At 45.7% G+C, this 21,400-nt stretch overlaps 1 protein-coding gene across 1 annotated transcript; it reads right to left on the bottom strand.

Moving 5' to 3' along the window:
- Positions 1-13,032: 13,032 nt before the first annotated feature.
- Positions 13,033-20,926, bottom strand: LOC310787175 (H-2 class II histocompatibility antigen, E-S beta chain-like). The gene is made up of 7 exons (XM_083648541.1): positions 20,858-20,926; positions 20,257-20,526; positions 17,895-18,108; positions 17,518-17,585; positions 16,082-16,195; positions 15,867-15,893; positions 13,033-15,778 (listed from the first exon to the last, which is right to left on the bottom strand). The coding sequence occupies exons 1-6, from the start codon at positions 20,910-20,912 to the stop codon at positions 15,868-15,870; spliced, it is 747 nt and encodes a 248-aa protein (XP_083504667.1). The 5' UTR covers positions 20,913-20,926; the 3' UTR covers positions 13,033-15,778; position 15,867.
- Positions 20,927-21,400: the final 474 nt, after the last annotated feature.

Raw genomic sequence — 21,400 nt, 5'->3', positions numbered from 1 at the left:
TTTCTACAAAAAATAATCTAATTCCCAAACTATTCAAGACCTGCAAATGATCATAGAGTGATGCTTATACAGTAGGCTACATTATGCTTTGAATTCCTTACCGTATCATGTTCTAATTTTTTTGTCGCTGAAAGTAACCAATAAAATCTACAAACTTTCAGGATCTGCTTGAGCATTCATTCTGGGAAAAATCTAATCTATTACCTACATGTCATTACCACCAAATATAAATGTACAGAATACACAAACTCATTTGACAAATTATTGGTTTCTACTGTGCTATGATGTTGAGGAGGGCGACATTGTTCGCAAGAGTATTGATGGTAAAGGTTTTGATGTCATCAGATATTGGCCTTCATGTGTTCTAGTCTTGCTTCTTTTCATTATGTTTTCGTCATAAAATTATTACAGGTTATACATAGGTGTACCTTCAGCCAACTTTGATACTCAATCAGTGTGAAAAGAAAAGAAAAAACAATGTAAGTTTGTATGTATAAAATTTTATTAGAAAACTGAACGCATGATGTTCAGAGCTCGTCCAAAGCGTTATCCACTCCACATGCCATCTGTACTGTACTGTCCATCGGGGAAATGTACAACGTGTACGTGATGAATCACACACGCAGGCAGTACAATGCGGTTTCCTTTGCGAAGTCTCTCTCCTTGAAGAACCCACTCCACAAAGAACCGACACGCAGTCAGACGATATTGTCTGCAGAGAACAAAATACATGAAATGTGGTTATTCATCTGGAAGCTAATAGAGCAGCTAACGCTAACATTACTGTAAACAAAACAGTGGTGGCCATTGAACCAGGTGAGCTAAAACCAATAACGTCAGCCTGCTGGCCAAAACACAGCCTCAACGTGAGACAAAACAGCGTTAGGTGACAAAAAATAAAGTTACTCACGACACTCTGGTTATGTCCTCTGGCTGCGGCAGCCTCGGCCTCTGTTGCATCTCTTCTGGCTCGTAAAGGAAGGAAGGGCTGTATATACAGTATCCGACTCAGCCAAGAAACTCAAGACATTAGTTATCCATCGTGATGTATCGAGATGTGATTTTGTCTGGAAGCCCTGAGATGAACTGGAACGTGGACTGACGAAGCTAAGTAACGTTAGCTTAGCTTAGCAGCAACTCCTCTCCTCTCTGTCTGTCAGCTCACAGCGGGGCTGCGGTGCTACCGTAACGGCCGGTTCACACACACGCCTACGCCTATGCCTACGCCTATGCCTACACCTATGCCTACGCATATAGGCATTGCTTCATGCACGCCTGGCGCCTATTTTCGTTCACACAGGACGCCACGCTCTGCGCTACGCTGAACACATGAGCAGCGGTTTTTTTACACTTTTCAGATCTGATTTATAGCATGGGTGAGTCCTCTTTTTTATTGTAATGTGCAAGTGAGGATGTCTGTCTATTTCTTGGCCCGCTGTAATTGTTATTTTCCCTCGGGTAATCATGTGACTATGAGTCATCAACACCATGAGTGATAGAGGCATTGAGACAGGGGGGGTATATATACATCTGACAGAAAAGACGTTAATAGAGGAACACATGAAGGACAGCTCTCCTCGCGCTCCACCCTCCCTTTTGGGCAAACTCGGTAGAAAATATGGCCCAAGTCCACCAGAAACAACAGCCAGCTTGACAGTTCAGCGCGCCTAGAGCTGAAAAATAGAACAGACGCCTAAACGATAAATGCAGCGCAGCATAGGCACAGCGCGAGCATGGCTTCAGCACAGCGTGGCAGCGGTACGTGTGAACGCTCTCGTCTGTTAACAAGGACGCCTAAATTTTAGGCGTAGCTCTAGGCGTCGCTCTAGGCGTGTGTGTGAACCGGCCGTGAGGCTCGTCCCCGCTCCCTGACGCGCGCGCCGCACCCTGTATGTTCTCAACTCTCAAGAGACTGTAGTTTTTCCGTGGACCTCTGACGTCAGCGGTCCACTCATTCTGCCAGATTGAGAATGCAGCATCTCAGCGGAGGCAAAATAGAGGCAAGCTAACCTGTGTCCATGTGTTAACAATATTGACATAGTACGCATACAAAACTGGTTGAATACCGTCGGAGTGTCCCTTTAAGCTAGAACTGGAACGATACCTACGCCGGTCCTCAGATGCCTCCTTTGACATTCTGTGCACGGAGGCTAAGGCCCTGGAGAGGGAGGTAAACCGCAAGGAAGCATGGGCCTGCCACCAGCTAGCCAGGTCCCCCAGGAGGCGATGGCGCCCCCTGACTGGCAACAGCTCAAGGAGATGCTAAGGGCCGAGCTAAAGCAGGAGGTGAAGGACCAAGTGACACTACTAGGAAAAACAATTGTGCAAGAGATCTGTGCCCAACTGCCAGCCATACTGCCAGCCCCAGCCCCCACTCCGCAGGCAAGTCTATTGTTCCAGCCTAGACAATGAGCCACTAGGGGTGCACAGCCCTTCCAGTGGGACGAGCAGGGCCGCCCCATCTGTCTGGACTGTGGTGAAACGGGGCACATACAACGCTACTGCCCTCGACGGCGACCCAACGCCGCGGGTTTTCCAGCTCGCCGGTCGCTGCAGGGCGAGTGACCGGTAGTAAGGAGACCCCAGGTGTCCCAGATAAGCCCTCTTTTGTTGGCCAGTGTCCGGAAGTGGAGATGATGGTGAGTGGAGTCAAGATTCCATTCGTTTTAGACACTGGCTCACAAGTAACCTTGTTAAGTTATTCCCTCTTCCAGCGCTGCTTTGGCGAGAACCAGATGAGGGACCCCGCTGAGGTGCCCTGGCTCACCCTCAAGGCGGCAAACGGCTTCCAAATTCCCTACATAGGCTATGCAGTTTTGGATTTTACGACAGGAGGCCTTGAGGTAATTAAGAAGGGAGTATTGATTGTAAAGGACGATTGCATGAGCACCGGACATGGTCTGCTTGGAATGAATGTGATCTCCGAAGTTTGGCAGTGTGTCTCCCACAGTGATCATCCAGGTGTAGCAGCATTCACCTCTACGTGGCCTAAGGCGGTCCAGAAGGCGTGGGCCAAGGCGTTCGCCGTCTGCAGGGGGGCCCAGGCAGAGGGGTCCCCGGACCCAGTCCCCGGCACCGCAAAACTGCCCCGTAGAGTCTCCATCACTGTGCCTGCTGCTACAGAGATGATCGTCTGGGCCTACGTCTCTTCATCCGTGGCTTCTACGGCGGGCCCTGTACTTGTGGAGAACCTTTCCACGGATTCCCATCGGGAGGGGTGTGATTGGCGGGTGGCGCGGACACTGAGCCTAGTCCAAGGGGGTAAGGTCCCCTTACGTATCTGTAACCCCAACTCCTTCCCTGTGTACCTCCCCTCCAGGCGGGCGCTTGCCATGGTGACCCCGATCGACACCGGGGATGTTGACAGAAAAACAGAATTGACTCTGGACCACACCGCTCCCGATGTGGTGGAGGTGAATGTGCGGTCAGTGCAGACAGAGGCGCACGCTGACCTGCCGCCTTGGGAGCCTAAGTGTGAGGGACTTACAATGGAGCAATCCAATGGTTTCTCTGCTATGTTGTCAAAGTGGCAAAATGTTTTCGCGGCTGATGAAGAGGATTTTGGCTGTACAGGGCTCGTTCAACATCGGATCCACACTGGAGCTGCACCACCCAGCCGAGAGAGGTACCGGCCGGTGCCTCCCACTTTATACTCAGAACTGCGTAGCCTACTACAAGGTATGTTGGCTAATGGAGTGGTGCAGGAGAGTTCGAGCCCTTGGGCGGCTCCAGTGGTTCTGGTCAAGAAAAAAGATGGTACATGGAGATTTTGTGTCGATTATCGCAGATTGAATGCTGTAACTCATAAAGACTCTTTTCCTTTACCCAGGATAGAAGAGTCCTTGACAGGGCTGCAACGGGCGGAGTGGTATTCTACCTTGGATTTAGCCTGCGGCTACTGGCAGGTCGAGGTGGCCCCTGCTGACCGGGAGAAGAGGGCGTTTACCACACCGGTGGGCCTGTATGAGTTCACCAGGATGCCATTTGGATTATGTAATGCTCCAGCGACTTTCCAAAGACTGATGCAGCGCTGCCTGGGCGATAAGGTACACGATCATTTATTGATCTACCTGGATGATTTGATGATCTACTCCGCAGACTTTGAGACTCACCTTCACCACTTGGAACAAGTCTTTCAGCGCCTTCACAGTCATGGTCTCAAACTACAGCCGAAGAAGTGCCAGTTCTTTAAGCGGCAAGTGATATATCTTGGACATGTCGGGAGGGCATTGCTACTGACCCCAGTAAAACCTCTGCCGTCCAGAATTGGCCCATCCCCCGCACTGTAAGGGAAGTTAAGTCTTTTTTGGGTTTTGCCGGTTATTATCGGAGGTTTATACAAGGCTTTTCAAAAATTGCTATTCCATTAAATCATCTCACGCATGGTACCAGCAGTAACAGTACGGCCCCAGTCACCTGGCTCCCCGAATGTGAAACTGCATTTGAGCAGTTGAAGCACTCACTCCTTAACGCCCCGATCCTGGCCTACGCCGACTTCACCCAGCCATTCAGACTGTATGTGGATGCCAGTCTGGAGGGTCTGGGTGCTGTGCTGTCTCAAGAGCAACATGGCCAGGAGTGTGTCATCGCTTATGGTAGCCGCAGCCTCATCCCGACCGAGCGAAACGATCAAAACTATAGCTTGTTTAAACTAGAATTGCTGGGGCTCAAATGGGCAGTGACTGAGAAGTTTAAGGACTATCTTTGGGGGGCTACCTTCACAGTGTACACTGATAATAATCCCCTCGTTCATTTGGACACTGCTAAATTGGGGGGTGTTGAGCAACGCTGGGCAGCCCAGCTTGCCAATTATACTTTTGACATTAAATATCACCCTGGTACCAGTAACCGCAATGCTGATTTATTGTCCAGGAACCCAGAAGTAGTGGCTGTTAAAGTCCAGCAGACTACCGGAGAGCAGTGCGACGACCCCAGGGCTTCAGAGGGGGACTCACTTGGCCAGTTGGACATTAAGGGCAGAGCATGGCAGCGCCAGGACCCAGATCTCAGTCTGCTAAGCTCTTGGGTCCAGACAGGTGAGTGGCCAAACCCCGACGTCAAGTCCTCCGTCTCTCGTCAGCTGCGGCAGCTGTTAAATGAATGGGATCATCTGCGGCTGGTGGGCGGGGTTTTGGTCAGACAGCTGAAGGAGCCAGATACGGGGATACTGGGCGAGCAACTTGTCCTCCCACAGTCTCATTCGCAGGAAGTATGGAGAGCCTATCACCAAGCCCTGGGCCATGCTGGGGCAGAGAAGGTTTTGTCTGTTCTGCGACGAAGATTTTTCTGGCTAGGTATGACAAAAGACATAAAAATATGGACATCTGCATGCTCTACCTGTGTGGTGAGTAAAGCTGGGCCCAAGTTTCGAGCCCCACTACACTCAATTAAGTGTAGCTACCCGTTTGAAGTAGTGGGATTAGATTATCTCTCCCTGGGCCGGCCCGCTGATTCATTCCCCTACATTTTAGTGATAACTGATCTGTTTTCTCGCTATGCTTTGGCAGTGCCGACCCGTGACCAGACCGCCGTGACTACCGTGAAGGCCTTGACGACAGCCCTGATCCAGCCATTTGGGTGTCCTGAACGCATCCTGACAGATCAGGGTGCCGCGTTTGAGTCCTCCCTCATGCGACAACTATGTGAGACGTATGGCTGCAAGAAGACCCGGACTACCCCCTACCACCCTCAAGGTAATGGGTCTTGTGAACGCTTTAATCAGACCCTTCTGGGGTTGCTGAGTTCCCTGGAGGTGGGCAATCAGAGCCAATGGCACGTCAAGCTTCCTGCCTTGCTGCAGGCGTATAATAACTCTGTCCATTCTAGTACAGGCATGACCCCCCATTTTGTGGTTTTCGGACCACATGCTCGTTTGCCAGTGGACCTGCTGCATGATGTCAGCCCGCCACAGCCGAGGGAGACCTTGGAGGGATGGGCCTACCAGCACCACCATATGCTGTTGGATGCTTACACTCGATTCCAGGCTAACGTAGAGCGTCGTCAGACGTGGGACCAGCAGAGGTACAACCAGTTAGCCAAGGACTTGCCCCTCCTGCCTGGAGAGCGAGTCTTACTGAGGAATTTTCGGAGGCGGGCCCAAGGTAAACTGGCGCCGAGGTGGGTGCCCTCTCCCTTTGTGGTGGTGTCCCAACTAAGGCCGGAGCAGCCGGTCTACGTTATTCGCCCAGAGGGTAAAGAGGGGCCCACTCGTACTCTACACCGTAATAACCTCCGCCCCTGTGATTTGATGACTGAACCTACGGTTTCGGAGGAGCGGATAGAGCATCCCGAGCCAGTCGCACCCGCCCCGTCTTTTCCTATACCGGGAATCCACGTTAAGTTTCCGCAGCAGAGGTCTACGGCTGGTCTCAAACTGCCTCCCAGCCTGCCTGCAGCTCCATCTGGCCTCCCTGCTTTTAACACCCCTGCCCCTTTTGACTTTGCTGCCCGTGGCCCAGCCACTGTCGAAGTGCCTATTGACATTGCGCCCATTAGTCCCCCTTCTCCTGTAGTTCCACCCAGTAGTCCTGTTGGTTTGAACCTTCCTGAGCTCTCCTCTGAAATGCGCACCGAGTTGGTTTGCCCAGGTAGAATGCCCGATGCGGGGGTGCTGGAGTGGGACATGGGGGGTGATCAGAGGGAAGGGGCCAACCATACACCACCAGAGTCCCAACCCCGCCGATCCCAGCGTGATAACATTGGGATACCACGAGTCGCTATCGGTAGATTGGTGGCCGGGACGACCACCCACAAGCCTGGGGGAAAATGTCGCGAGTGGAACTGTGGTTTATGACTTTGAGATTGGGCTCCTGCAGCCAGAAACATTTTTTGGTGTGTGGTGTATATTATTGTCCAGGGGGGGCACTGTATTCTCTCGCTGACTTGATTCTCAGGTGATCCGCCCTCTGCCCCGGGACGCGAGTGATCAGCCTGCCCTTATAAGGAGGACGCCGACCGTCCACGGGAGAAGACAGAACCCAGGAAGAGGGAGACGAGGGGGAGAGCAGACTGGAGGAGCTGGCCATATTGGGACGAAACCCACACACAACGCTCGCTAAGCCCGCCACAAAGGGACGGTCTGACCTATTCTCAGTGAGTGTGTGGCGTGTCTTGGACGCAACTGTGTTACTGAGTGCTCCTGCTCTGTGTCTCTTAAGTGAACGTGAGGAGCCGGCCGGACCAGATCGACGCCGATCTACTGCTGCGCTGAGACTGCTGTGCTGCTCTACAGGACGACCCGACACCCATACACAACGCTCGCTAATCCCGCCACAAAGGGACGGTCTGACCTATTCCTCAGTGAGTGTGTGGCGTGTCATAGGCACAACTCGTTGCTGAGTGTTCCTGCTCTGTGTTTTTAAGTGACTCCGATCTACGCTGGTGTTGCCGACGGTCCCCGCCAGAGTGCCGGATCCCTGCCTGCTTGCCGTCCTCCGTCTGCCTGCTGCCTGCTTGTTGGCCTCCACCCGCCTGTTACCTGTGGCCGTCTGGACGTTCTCTGCCTCGACCCTCGCCGCCATCGCGCCCGGGCCTGTTCGTCTGCCCGCCGTCGCTCCAGCCCGCCGAGCTGGGATCCATTGCTGGGGGCTATACCCAGTCTGTCTACTACGCTCTGATAAGTAGGCTACTCTGCTACCTATATTATCCCAACTCACCGAGGGAACTGAGTGAACGTTTAACGTGAGTTGGGACAGACGTTTTAAATCATTTTCTTTTTGTTGTTCGTTTCTACTTTTTCTTAACACTGCTTAACACTACTAATGTAGCTCGCGCTCAATGTAGGTCACATGACACTGCACTCAACATCTATCTATGGGATTGCCCGTCCTAAGATCGCCCCCTGTTAAACGTTGTGTCCCGTTTGCTGTGCTGTTTGAAGTGGTCTTTTGCAGTTGCCTGCCATAATATAACAGGGTGAAATAATATTCTTATGCAGTGTGTCTGCCGTAATATATTGGTGTGCAGTGGTATTCAGATGAAATGTCTGTCTTTGCAGTGGAGTGTGCAATGTTAATTCCTGTTGCTGGGAATCTGTGTGCTGTGCTGTGTTAGATCCGTTCATGACGCACGTCCTCAGAGGGCTTAAATCGACCAGGAAAGCTAACCTAGATATTTGAAACTGCAAGTGCCCATGTGATTTTATAAATGGCTGCGATAGATTTATTTTTGTATTTTAACTGTTGAATAAAACATTGTATATTTTTGTACCGTAAATACAGTGGTTGTTGTGATTCTTTGAGGTCCAGGAGATTTTATAGTTGCAATAGGCGACATTCAATCAGAAAGGCCAAGTCTGACTTCTACGGTACTTAACTTCACTTAGCAATGCACAAGGAAATTCAGCTAGTTTCTGGAAAACAGTTAAATCGCTAAAACCCACAACTAACTCCGCCCTCCCTCCTCAGATCATTGGTGAACATGGCATAATCTCAGAAAAACTGCAAATGTGTGACGCCTTTAACCGTCACTTTATCTCTGCTGGTTATTTGTTTGACAGATCTTTTAACACCACGGTCCCCCTGACCACCTCCCCGTTTGCAGACCGCTTCTCATTCCGGCCGGTAAACACAAACGAAGTCTACAGGGCTCTATCAAAATTAAACATAAAGAAATCAAAGGGTGAGGACGATATTGCCCCTTTCTTTTTGCACCTCGGTGCACAATTGATCGCCCCCCCGATTGCTCATATCATTAATTTAACGTTTATCTCGGGTGAAATTCCCTCCGTCTGGAAGACCGCTCAGATCACACCTCTGTTTAAAGGTGGCGACCCGAGCATTCCAGACAATTACCGACCAATTTCCAAGCTGTGTAGTTTAGCTAAAGTCCTCGAATCACTAGCGACCGAACAACTACGGGCCTTTCTAGACACATACAACATCCTCCAATCACATCAATCCGGGTTTAGGCCCAGATACAGCACTGTCACTGCTACCTCTCTAGTTGTAAACAATATACTAAACTGCCTTGACACCCGCCAGCATTGTGCGGCCCTCTTTGTCGATCTGTCAAAGGCGTTTGATACTGTTGACCATAACATTCTGTTGAACAAAATGGCCTCCATTGGTCTGGACGACCACTCACTCAAGTGGTTCGCAAACTATCTTTCCGATAGAAAACAATCTATTGTCGTTGACAACATAAGATCCAGCTCCCTATCTATTGGTAAGGGGGTCCCCCAAGGATCCATTTCTGGACCAATACTGTTCACCCTTTACATCAACAATATTTTTTTCCCTATAGAGCATTGTAGCGTACATTTCTACGCGGATGACACAATCCTATATTGTGTCGGGGACATCCCTGCTCAGGCTGTTGAGAGGTTACAAGCCGCATTCAATACTCTACAGCGGTCCTTGTTTTACCTTAAATTGGTCCTAAATTCAAATAAAACTAAATGGATGCTTTTCTCGAGATCTCCTCTTGTCAACGACAGTTTAAGTGTAATTACTTTGCAGAATGACCCAATTGAACGTGTTAATTCATATAAATATCTAGGCATCTGGCTAGATGCCAAACTGTCCTTTACCGTGCATATAGATCACCTTGTAAAGAAACTAAGGAGGAAAATAGGTTTCTTGTATAGAAATAGATCTTGTTTTTCATTCTGCACTAGAAGATTGATTGTTCAATCTCTAATATTGTCTGTTTTTGATTATAGAGATATTGTGTACATGCATGCCTCATCAACTGCTTTGAAGTCGCTCGACACTGTGTATCACAGTGCCCTGCGCTTCATAACAGGTGATTGTTTTCTTACTCATCATTGTATTTTGTATGAAAAGGTGAGCTGGCACTCTCTGACAGCTAGAAGAGAACAGCACTGTCTCTTATTTATTTACAAAGCCTTGATTGGACAGCTTCCACTGTATCTGTCTTCACTTCTTACTCACATCAACACCAGTTATTGTACACGCTCGCAATCTCACCTCCGGCTGCATATTCCACGAGTGAGATCCGAACAAAGAAAGACTGCTTTTTCATTTTATGCCCCTAACAAGTGGAATATACTCCACGACACTCTAAAGCACATTACTAACAAGTGGAATATACTCCAGGACACTCTAAAGCTGGAGAAATTGATCTCTCTGGACTCATTTAGAGTACTCCTCGAGAGCACACTGCACGAGGAATGCACATGTTTTAGTTGATTATCATTTGTTCTTATTGCTCCTATCTTGTCTGTCTGTAAACCCTTGTATATGTTCATTGTAACAGGGCGCTCTTGAAAATGAGAGCTTGCTCTCAAGAGCCTTCCCTGTATAAATAAAGGCAAAATAAAATAAAAAATAAAATAAAAGCACTAACGCCTTGCAGTGTGAACGGAGCTGCATGTTGGTCAGGATCTGGTACAGAGTCACCACCAGGAGGATGGAGCCAACATGGCTGCCACTGGAGCCTGCCCTGGCCTCCCTCTGGCTCTCTGTGGAGGTTTGGTAAAAAAACAAAAAACGTATATCAATAGTTGAATTGGTCAAACCAAGCGAGCTACGAGATGAAACATTTGTGAAAACATTTGTGAAACATTTGACTCAGCTTGGGGTCCCCTGCTGGAACTGCTACCTTACCAGGAGTAATCAGTAATAATGAACTAATTACACTTCCTGAGTAACTTGCCCACTGCTCGTGATTCACCTCGTAGCTGAATCACTTCAAGTAAAACTTTTTATATAAGGATTTTACAAAACATCGATGGAGAAATTAATGGAGAATTCACTTCCTGAGGTCCCATGCGGACCTCAGAAGAGGGCGTGGCTTAGCGGCACTCTGTTGTGATTGGAAGCTGTCATGTTGCCCTCAGCTGGCTGCACACGACACTCAGTGACAAATGATTGGCTTCAACATAAGGACAATTATTTAAAATTTGATTGAGAAGCATGAATATATACATGACATCTACCACTAAGTGCAACAGAATGCTAAAGGGAAAATTTACTGTAGTTTTTACAGTGATTTATTGCAATGACTATTATTGTAGATTCCAACTTTTTAACCATTAAAAATGACTACTCTGGTGAACTTAATGCAGATAATGAGACATTCCTTTCTTTTGTCAATGGGGAAATGAATGGGAACTTGAACAGCCAGCAGGGGGTGCTAGTTGTCCCTTCCCATTGCTGTTGTCATGGATACCTCACTGTTACTTCACTGTTTACAGCATCAACAGAAGAGCAGAGTTAACTCTTTTAAATAAACGTCTGTCACAACCCTGAGAGTGGTTTTGTACAATAAAGCAGCCATTTTTGCACCAAGAGACATTAGACATTGACACAGGAAGAAAGGAGAAATCCATTGTAGAAGAGAGACCAGTTTGTCGCCCCACAGGAGCAGGAGAGAGACCAGAATGCAATGCAGCAGACTGGGGTTTGAGTAAGGTGGAGTCAGATCTCTCTCTGGGTCTGGGACATTTCGACCCCCAAACTGCTGTCAGAATCCTCCCCAGTGATTGGGGCTTATGTGGGCTAGTAGGAAGTGCACCTGCAACAGCAGACTGGAGGAAACATCAGACAAATGTTATGTTCCTCCTATCTACTATCTACTATATTAGATGATTCACACACAGCTTTGTTTTCCTCCAGCTGACTTTACAGCCTCAAACTAAATCACAGAATGTGGAGAAGTTTCAAACTAAAAAAGGAGAATATCACTTTGTCCATCAGGTCACTGGACTCAAACAAACTCATAAAGGCCTTTATCAGAATCAGAATTAGAATCACTTTTATTGCCACAGTATGCCAACAGAAATAGTCCAGTTGACTTCACATTCCATGATCATGGTTTTGGAAGATGTCATGTGTTTAGTGACAGTCAGCATGTTATCGTGTTTCATTGTGAATTTTGAAACGACAAAACAGATGCTGTTGCCATGGTGATGATGCTTACAATTGTTCTGGTAGATTGGCGAGGGCGTCCCATAGTCTGTATAATCATTTCTACCATCTTCCATCAGAGAGCTCCTCCACACAGCTGAGAGTCACTTGATATGAAGTCGCACTCGGTAGTCAAGTGGTAACGTTAGCAGAAGCTGGTTTGACATTGGGCCTTATTCTCCAGAGGCCGTAAAAGCAGTGTTATCAAGTCAAGGTCATGTCAAGGCATTACAATGCATTTATAGGCTTTGTTAAACTCTTTATACATGTTGATAATCATAAAGTCACATACAGTATTATAACTTCAGCATTCATAATGCTTTATACCTTTATGCCAAAGTGACAACAATGTTTGAAAGAATATTTGTTGTTGTTGTCGTACACTTTACTTTCAGCCAGCAAATGCTGCTCATAAGTCATCATAACTGTGTTAGAGTATCATACAATTGCTAATAACATAGTGCTGTCTTACCTAAAGCTCACAAAGCCGTGCTATAGCGTATTATTGTTTATTACACATGTATGACCACCCCTTATAATACATTATAAACCTTGTCATAAGTTGCCATGCATAATTATAAACATTAATACAGAGTTTTCTAAAGCCTTATAAATGCATTATAATGTCTTGTGAATGTGCTCATGATGCACTTCAAAGTGTTTTGGAGATGGGTTTTATGTAGCTCTCCTGGTAATGAATAAAATCAATAAGCAAAACACAGTCAAGCATTCAGCTCTTGGTTTTAACAAATAATATCCTACATTATCATCCAATGCATGAAATGCACGTGACTAGCATTTATAAAAAATTAAATAAAATAAGACATAAAGTGGGAAAAAAATCATCTTTAGTGATGATCTTATGTGATGCCTCTTTTGTTATTGATTACTCCAGGACTGGATGATCATTGAAATCAATATCACCCCTTCCCCCACCCTGATATCGATATATGATGATATGGCTCACATAAGAAAAATCACATTAAATTAATTATGATCCGAATAATGTTCATCATGAACTGAATGGTAATGTTTTGGTGGACATATTTATAACAAATATACAATCAAATAACGATGAGTGAGACTTTTCCCATGGATCATTAATGTGATGCCATGTGATGAACAAAGACGCTAAATAACAGTGACAGAGTTTTTTTCCAAAGCTTTTATTGTAGCAAAAGACAGCTCACTCCAGTAGAAATATAAGAATCTAACACTCACAAAACCTAAGGCTCCTAATCAACACATCCTCATACTGAAACGACAGAATGAGTCGATTTCCAATGACTCCCAAAACAGATATATATTCAGGAGGATTTTCTCTGAATGTTGCTTTTAGGAGTACGAACATTCAAATAAACATATTAGGGCTGGGACTTTAACGCGTTAACTTCGATTAATTAATTACAGAAAAAATAGCGCGTTAAAAAAATTAACACATTTTAATCGCACTTCATTTTGCACTCCAGAGGCCACGGAACGTTTCTCAGTGGACGAATTCCAAGCATACCGAACATACCGATGAACAACGTGCATTGAGTGACATCAGACAACAAAGCTCTACATGTGGGAAGTGTGCTAGGCTAACGACAAACATGGAAGAAGCAGGTGAGAAGGGGTTGCTTGGCCCGGTGGATGGGAAGTTTAGATTTAAGCCTCCGGTATCACCTCAATGCTAAACATGTTGCAGCTAGCGTGGAAGCCAGAGCTAACGTTAACGTAGCCGCTGATCATGCTAACGTTAGTCCTAGTACGAGCAAGTAGAGTCGCCAACCCACACTCGACCAGATGACAGGGTTCAGAGCCAAGATGAGTAAGTCCACGTCTGACAAGTACAAATACAGCATTATGTATTGTCTATTCTTTGATTCACTCGTGTAACAAAATCCATTTGAGTTGAACAATTTTGCTTCTTGTGTCAAATATTGATATGCGATTAAAATGCGATTCATTGCGATGAATTGCAAAGCCTCTAATTAATTAGATTTTTTTTTATCGAGTCCCACCACTAAAACATATATTCAGATTTCATTAGAAAGCTTACAATCTGCACTTTGATATCTACATGTGCTGTACATCACGCATGGGCGTCGTTAGGCCTGGGCTTTGGGGGCTATAGCCCCGAACGTTTTATGAATAGCCCCAGATTTTTAGTTTTTTCATTTTAGTTTTTATAGAAAAGCAGTGGTCTATTCATCTGCATGTCCGTCATGCTTTAAAGCCCTCAAAAACAACACTATATACTAGTTTGGATACACTGTCTCATTTAAGTGAATGGGAAGGTGTGTTCAAGCTTTTGACTGGTACCATATGATTTAGTTGTATATAGTATCAGAAATCCAGCAATTTGCTTCCTCTCTGTGATGTGCAAGTAAATGGTAAATGGACTGTATTTATAGAGCGCATTTTATATAGTCTATCGACTACTACCAAAGCGCTTTTACATGAATACCTCACATTCACCCATTCACACACCGACGGCGTCTGCAGCCATACGGGGTGCTAAATGCTCATCGGGAGCAGTTAGCGGTTCAGTGTCTTGCTCAAGGACACTTCGGCACATGGCCAGGAGGAGGCAGCCTCGAACCGGGAACCTTCCAATTCCCAGGCGACAGCTCTACCTCCTGAGCTAATGCCGCCCCCAAGTAAAGTATAGAAGTAAGAGACATCACTCTCATCACAGCTTTCACATTTTGCATTGGGGCTAGACTTTGGGGACAGTTGCATTGAAGTGAATGGGGCAGTCATGGAAAGTCCCACTATAAACCATCATACAGTATCTGTGTTTTGAAAAATGCTTCCACAGATTGCAAAATTCCAATGCCGTGATGAGTGATGTCTTTTCCTTCTTTATAGATTCCTTGTCTGTTTGTCAATAAAGGCTAATGCTGAACTTTAACAATTCATGAATTTTCTATGGGGACTACCTGGAACGCTCTGAAGGCCCCCTGGTGGTCCCCAGGCCCCACTTTGAGAACCACTGATCTAGTTTTTCTGTATTCATCCCAAAATGCTCAGAAATTGTGTTGAAGAATAAGCCCCTACCCCTCCCCCCGCCCGGACCTCCTTAAAGAGGGCTGGGCTAAGCCCCCAATAGAGAGCCGCAGGGATGACGTATTTTTGTAGGCAGAATGCGGAAGTCCCGAACTTCCTGGTTCTACACTGTTTCTGTCTATGGGATTTTTGAATGGGTTTTTGCCGCGATGCTTCAAATACGGTCTCTGGGCAACGCAAGATTAATCAAACGCGAACCAGAGTTCCGTCGGATAATCTTCACACATGAGGACCACTTTCATGAGTTTTGAAGCGTAAATGCGAGCCTTAGAAGTAAAATGCTCGAGCTAAGCTAATCCTGAACTACACACTGTCGCATAGGCTTCCACGTCACGTCAGCACTCAACCTGGACTGTTGTTGATGTGTGCACTGATTACCCCGGGCTGAACGGGGCTGAACCAGGTGAGGGAAAGAGAATTTCCGTGTTCGCCCTTTGAAGTGGTGACGTTATTGACGTATATATCCCCATCGACTCAAAAGTGTAGCCTCATTTAGCCGTTTGCTAGCTAGCCGTCCTTTTAACGGCAAGTAAAAGCTTCAAAACTCGTAAAAGTGGTCCTCGTGTGTGAAGATGATGTTACTAAACACTGGTTCGCGTTTGATTAAGCCAGCGTTGCCCAGAGAGCTTATTAGAAGCATCGCGCCAAAAACCCATTCAAAACTCCCATAGGCGAAAACTGTGAAGAACCAGGGCTGTTAGCATCGATGACTTCCGGACTCGTTACTGAGGCTCTCTATGTCTTCAGACTCTAGAAACGCCCCTGACATCACACTATGTCACAGCACATGAGCAGCGTATCACACAAGGCTTGAAGCAGAAACAGCAGCTCCTCCTCTCCAGCAGGTGGCAGCACTGAAAACACAAGAAAGCAGGTTGAATTCCAGCTGACTTTTCCTTCCAGGAGACAAACCGACTACAGGGACATGTTTAGGATTCCTACCTCAGTTAGTGGGAACCAGAACCCGACCTGATTTAACACAAGAGAAGAAGAAAGGGCTGTTATCATATAAACACAAGAGAAGAAGACACTGCTGTTATATACTCAATATTATGTTATTGTTCTGTAAAGGTAGCCAACTGGTCTGAAATGTTCTGAACAGGTCTGAATTGATCTGAACTGGTCTAAATTAGTCTGAACTGGTCTAGTGGACTGACCTTGGGCCTTCTTCCTGTAGTAGATGAATCCAGCCAGAGGTAAGATCAGACCCAAAACCAGTCCTGAGGCTCCAATGGCCATCTTGTTTCTCTCAGACTCTGGCATTGACGGATCTGTTGAGAGAGAGACATGTCAACAGACAGAGAGACAGACAGAGAGACAGGTAGTCAGTCAGACCGACAGACAGACAGACAGACAGGAGGGTTGCAGGAGACAAAGCCCACAAGGACAACTTGAAACATTGATGATGGTGAACGGGGGGTGCTGATGATGAGGTGGCGTGTTCGGCCGATAGTATTTGTGCCCTGTTACTCTACAGAATTGATTTGCAGACTCCCCGGGGAGATGGGGAAGAAGAAGAAGTCAAGATGCCGGAGACGTTGGCATGGAGCAACTATGTGCACCAGATGAAGGTTGTGGTTTCCCCACAAAGTAGAGAGCTGATGGATAAGAAGGTGGACAAGTCTGCAGGAGGAAGAGAGCCAATTTCAAATCTAGTTATTGATCGAGACAAAGATGATGGAATGAAGGTGGTTGAGCGTCTGTTCTGTGAGTGGATGAAACATAGGCAGTTGGGGAGGTATGGATTGTGATGAAGAGAATAAGGAGGAAGAGAGGGGACAGAATGGTGGGAATCGAGGCAATCAAGGGAGGAATAGTCTTAAAAGACTTAGGAGTGAGGTTGGTGATACAGTAGCTCTCTTTCTGAGAGTGAAGAAGATGGGCAAGATTAGAAAGAGAGAACTGGGAGGTTTTTGTAGTAATAAGGTTTCATGAAAAGGATCAAGAAAACATGAAGACAATTAGCCCGTTTGTGCTAACAGCAGCACTGTCAAGTAAGATAGGGGAGATCATGTATGCGATGGTCCTTAGTGATGGCAACTTGTTGGTGAGATGTGTGGACACAGGACAAGTGGATATAGCACTCAAGCTAAAAGATATAGGAAAGCATAAGGTGGTGGTGAGTACAGGGAGGATGGGTGCTCAGAGTGGTGGTGGATGTAAAGCAGTGATCACGGGGCTGCCAGTGAGTGTGAGTATGGAGGAACTAAAGAAGAATATCAAAGGAGGAAAAATAATGAATGTGCAAAGACTGAAATCGACAAAATAAGGAGTTAAATAGGATAATGAAACAGTGTTGGTTGAGTTGAGGCAGGCAGGCAGACAGGTAGAGAGACAGACAGACAGACAGACAGACAGACAGACAGAGAGACAGGCAGACAGACAGACAGACAGACAGACAGACAGGCAGGCAGACAGGCAGACAGGCAGACAGACAGACAGACAGACAGACAGACAGACAGACAGACAGACAGACAGACAGACAGGCAGGCAGACAGACAGACAGACAGACAGACAGAGAGACAGACAGACAGACAGACAGACAGACAGACAGACAGACAGACAGACAGACAGGAAGCAGACAGGTAGTTACCCCAGTGGTGGATCACAGGCTCCAGCAGGCTGGCGTGCTCCACCATGCAGGAGATCTTCTCTCCAGACCTGTTCAACACACACACATGCACACACACACACACACACACACACACACACACACACACACACACACACACACATGTTGGTTTAGTGTCACATTTAGGACCGGACTGACCTAGACTCACCTTGGTGTGTACTCCAGTGGATTTGGACTCACCTGGGGGTGTAATCCAGTGGAACTGGACTCACCTGGGTGTGTACTCCAGTGGAACTGGACACACCTGGGTGTGTACTCCAGTGGAACTGGACACACCTGGGTGTGTACTCCAGGTGGATCTGGACTCACCTGTGTACTCCAGGTGGACCTGGACTCACCTGGGTGTGTACTCCAGGTGCGAGTGGAACTGGTAGTACCAATCCCCGTCCTCCATTTCATCAGTGGAAGAGACATCAGAGGTGACTTCTTGGTCATTTCTCAGCCAGGTCACACGGAGTTGTTTTGGGTAGAAGTTGTAGATGCTGCACACCAGCATGGCTGTGTGCTTCCGACCAGAGGGAGCCACTGAGGTCAGCCTCACATAGGGTTCAACTGTAGGCACAGTGTTACAGTAAGTAAGTAGTTGCAGGGGGGAAAGTTGCTGGAAAATATCTTGGTTTTGTCTTTAATGAAAACATGAACTTTTCGGAAGGAAGAAAAGACCTGTTAGAGTCAGCAGGAAGTGGATCTGTGATGACCTGAGACTGCGTCCTGACCTGGTTTCTCAACATTTTCAAATCTCTATGATTCATTTGTTAATATAATAAACTCTATGATTCAATGGTTAATATAATAAACTATGATTCAAAAGGTTAATATAATACACTTTAAGATTCAAAGGTTAATACTGTATAATAAATTATATGATTCAATGGTTAACTATGGTTAACTATAATAGACAATAACTCTAGGATTTATAGAAAATCCATGGCAACTAAGGCAGAGAACATTATATCTGATACAATTGGACATTTCTGTTATGGAAATATTTTAGTTGAAATGTCCTTTTGCATTTGAAGAACTATATATTATGATTTGTCATGTGACCACCCTGTCTTGTAAGCCCTATGGGCACCATAAATGGTGCATGCCACTCACATAAACACATCAATGAGGTATCAGTTTCTTGCCACAAGATGGCGTCCCGAGCTCAGTCTGGTTTATGGACATCAAATTTTAACGATATTAATTTTCATAGTCATTTTCCTGTAATGATAGTTTAAGTTTCTCTTTAAAGTGAAGTCATATTTCATATAGCCTAGACATAGCCTACTGAGAAACGTAGGCTTTATCACTAATCTGCTGAATAATATTTTTCCATGGAATTATTTGACTGATCAATATCGATAGATCAATAAATATGTCCTAGAAGGAAACAGGTTGACAGCAAACACACATAGAAGTAGCCTAGTTCATCTAGAGACTGTATGAAAATAAACTTAATTCATAATCAATTCAGTAAATACTAAAATCTATTTCCAACTGAATTCATTCTCTTGTCTTCAGAGGCTTGTGGATCTCGTTGAGCCCCTGTTGTGTTGTGTTGTGTTGTGTTGTGTTGTGTTGTGTTGTGTTGTGTTGTGTTGAGTTGTGCTGTGTTGTGTTGTGTGTTGTGTTGTTGTGTTGTGTGTCGAGATGACGAGGACCGGCTACTTGACGGGCTCTGGAAACGATAAAGGAACGTTGAATCGGCTGTTGCGCTGTGTGCGTGTGTGTGTGTGTGTGTGTGTGTGCAGGCCCGTAGCCAAGGTTAGAGAAATACCGAGGTCATTTTAGCGCGGCTAAAATGTCCATTTTAAAGTAAAATGCTTCAATCTGGTGCACTTTGAGAGCAAAATGAAGAGGCTAGATCTATAAAGAACTACATACATCATGTTAGATTAATATCCTCTTTACTGTGCTGTTGCTTTAAAATGATACAAAAAATGTCTCCCAATATGATATAATTTATATTCTGCATACAGGTCACATGGCAGAATACTGCTCAATTAAATACAATGGCCCATCTACACAAACATCACTTACAGGGGAGTTACTTACCCATTCACTTCAATAGAACTGTCCCCAAAGTCTAGCCCCAATCTAGCCTCAATGCAAAATCTGAATGTTGTGAGTTATCTCTCTTCCTTCTATAGCACACAGAGAGGAAGCAAATTGTTGCATTTCCGATCAACTGTCGCATTAAAAGATCAATGACAGATTAATAGATCTGGGGACCGGGGCTATTTTTCAAAAATTTTCAAAAAATTTTTTTTTTTTGGTGTGGAAAATACCGAGGTCATGACCTCGGTGTCCTCAATGGTAGCTACGGGCCTGTGTGTGTGTGTGTGTGTGTGTGTGTGTGTGTGTGTGTGTGTGTGCGCGCGTGCGTGCGTGTGTGCGTGCGTGTGTGTGTGTGTGTGTGTGTGTGCGCGCGCCGCGTGTGTGTGTGTTTTGCGTTTCACTACAGGGCAAATTAGTGTCATATATCATTTTATCTCTGATATATCTCTGATAAGTAGCCTATAAAAAGTAAACTGAAAGCATATCTTATTTTTATTTTAGGATAGCTACAAATAGCGAACTTGAATAAAGTTATTTTGGTAGGCCTAAGCGTTGACATTAAATTCAAAGACTGAGTTCTGTCGTCATTATTTTAATCAGAGATGTGTTTATATTGATGTTTATTTCATGGTGTTGATGTAGAGAACAGCAGCTCACCTGTCTTAGTCAGCGTGTGGGGGTACCAGTTCTCAATGTTGGGTTTGCAGTAGCCCTCCTGCTGAGCCTTCCAGACCGGCAGGTTTGGAAGTTTGTTCCAGGCCTCTGCTTGCTTCAAACCAAACTCAGTGTAGCCAACCCATTTCCCCTCCCTGCTCCTGAACCTGACGTTCTCGACCATGTTGTAATGGTAAGAGAATATGTACTCTATGTCCTTCAGCTCAGTGGAGTTAAACACACAACTTTGCATCATAGACAACTCAAATCCATCTAGAGATCAAAGACAAAAAACAAATCAAATCATTTAAACAAATCAATCTGTTAAGTTTCACAGATATACATGTATTTCATAGAAGGAAACAGGATGACAGCAGGCTATAAGTATGAAAATAAAAAATAATTTAAACTGAATTTAAGCAGTAAAAACACTAATTACCATATAATTATCAACATAAATATAATTAATTTCCATTCAAACTGAACAGTATTACCTATCAGCTAATTATTGATCAGGTCCAGGTACCTCCCTGCATGCTCCAGACTGATGAACAGTATAATCTATCAGCTAGTTATTGATCAGGTATTGATGTATTGATCCTACCTGCTCCATACAGACTGATGAAGAAGAGGGAGAAGAGCAGAACAGATGAAGCCATGTTCCTCTGCTGAGTTCACGAATTCTGACACACTCAAACTGAGTCCTGCTACCAAAACCAATGTAGGAGCCACACACTGGTCACATGACCTGCATCACCCGTTGCCAGGCAGACAGTCCAGCCTAAAGGCTGCTGGCAGACCCAGAAAGCATCATACATCCACCCTGTGATACGCATCAAGTTATCTATCTATAATCTATCTGACCTCCAACAAAATATCTATCTCAACAGCCAGTTATTATAGATCTACAAATATCTATAATACAGTGGATACTGTAGAATCTACAGTATCCACTGTGTTATAGATCCATAGCCTATTACAGATCTACAGTGATCTTACAAGACAGATAGGCTGAGGCAGGCAGTAGGTTAATGTTAATAGAAATAGGGTGGCTCTCTGTGCTCCATCATTTATTTCTCCATATATGTTTAGTATCCTAAAATCCTTATAGACTCAAAATAGTTGTACTTGGTCAAACCAAGCTAGA

The sequence above is a fragment of the Poromitra crassiceps genome (genome assembly GCF_964638095.1).
Source record: "Poromitra crassiceps genome assembly, chromosome: 13".
NCBI lineage: Eukaryota > Metazoa > Chordata > Actinopteri > Beryciformes > Melamphaidae > Poromitra > Poromitra crassiceps.
Note: the sequence above shows the minus strand (reverse complement) of the source record. Positions and strands in the feature narration are given on the sequence as shown.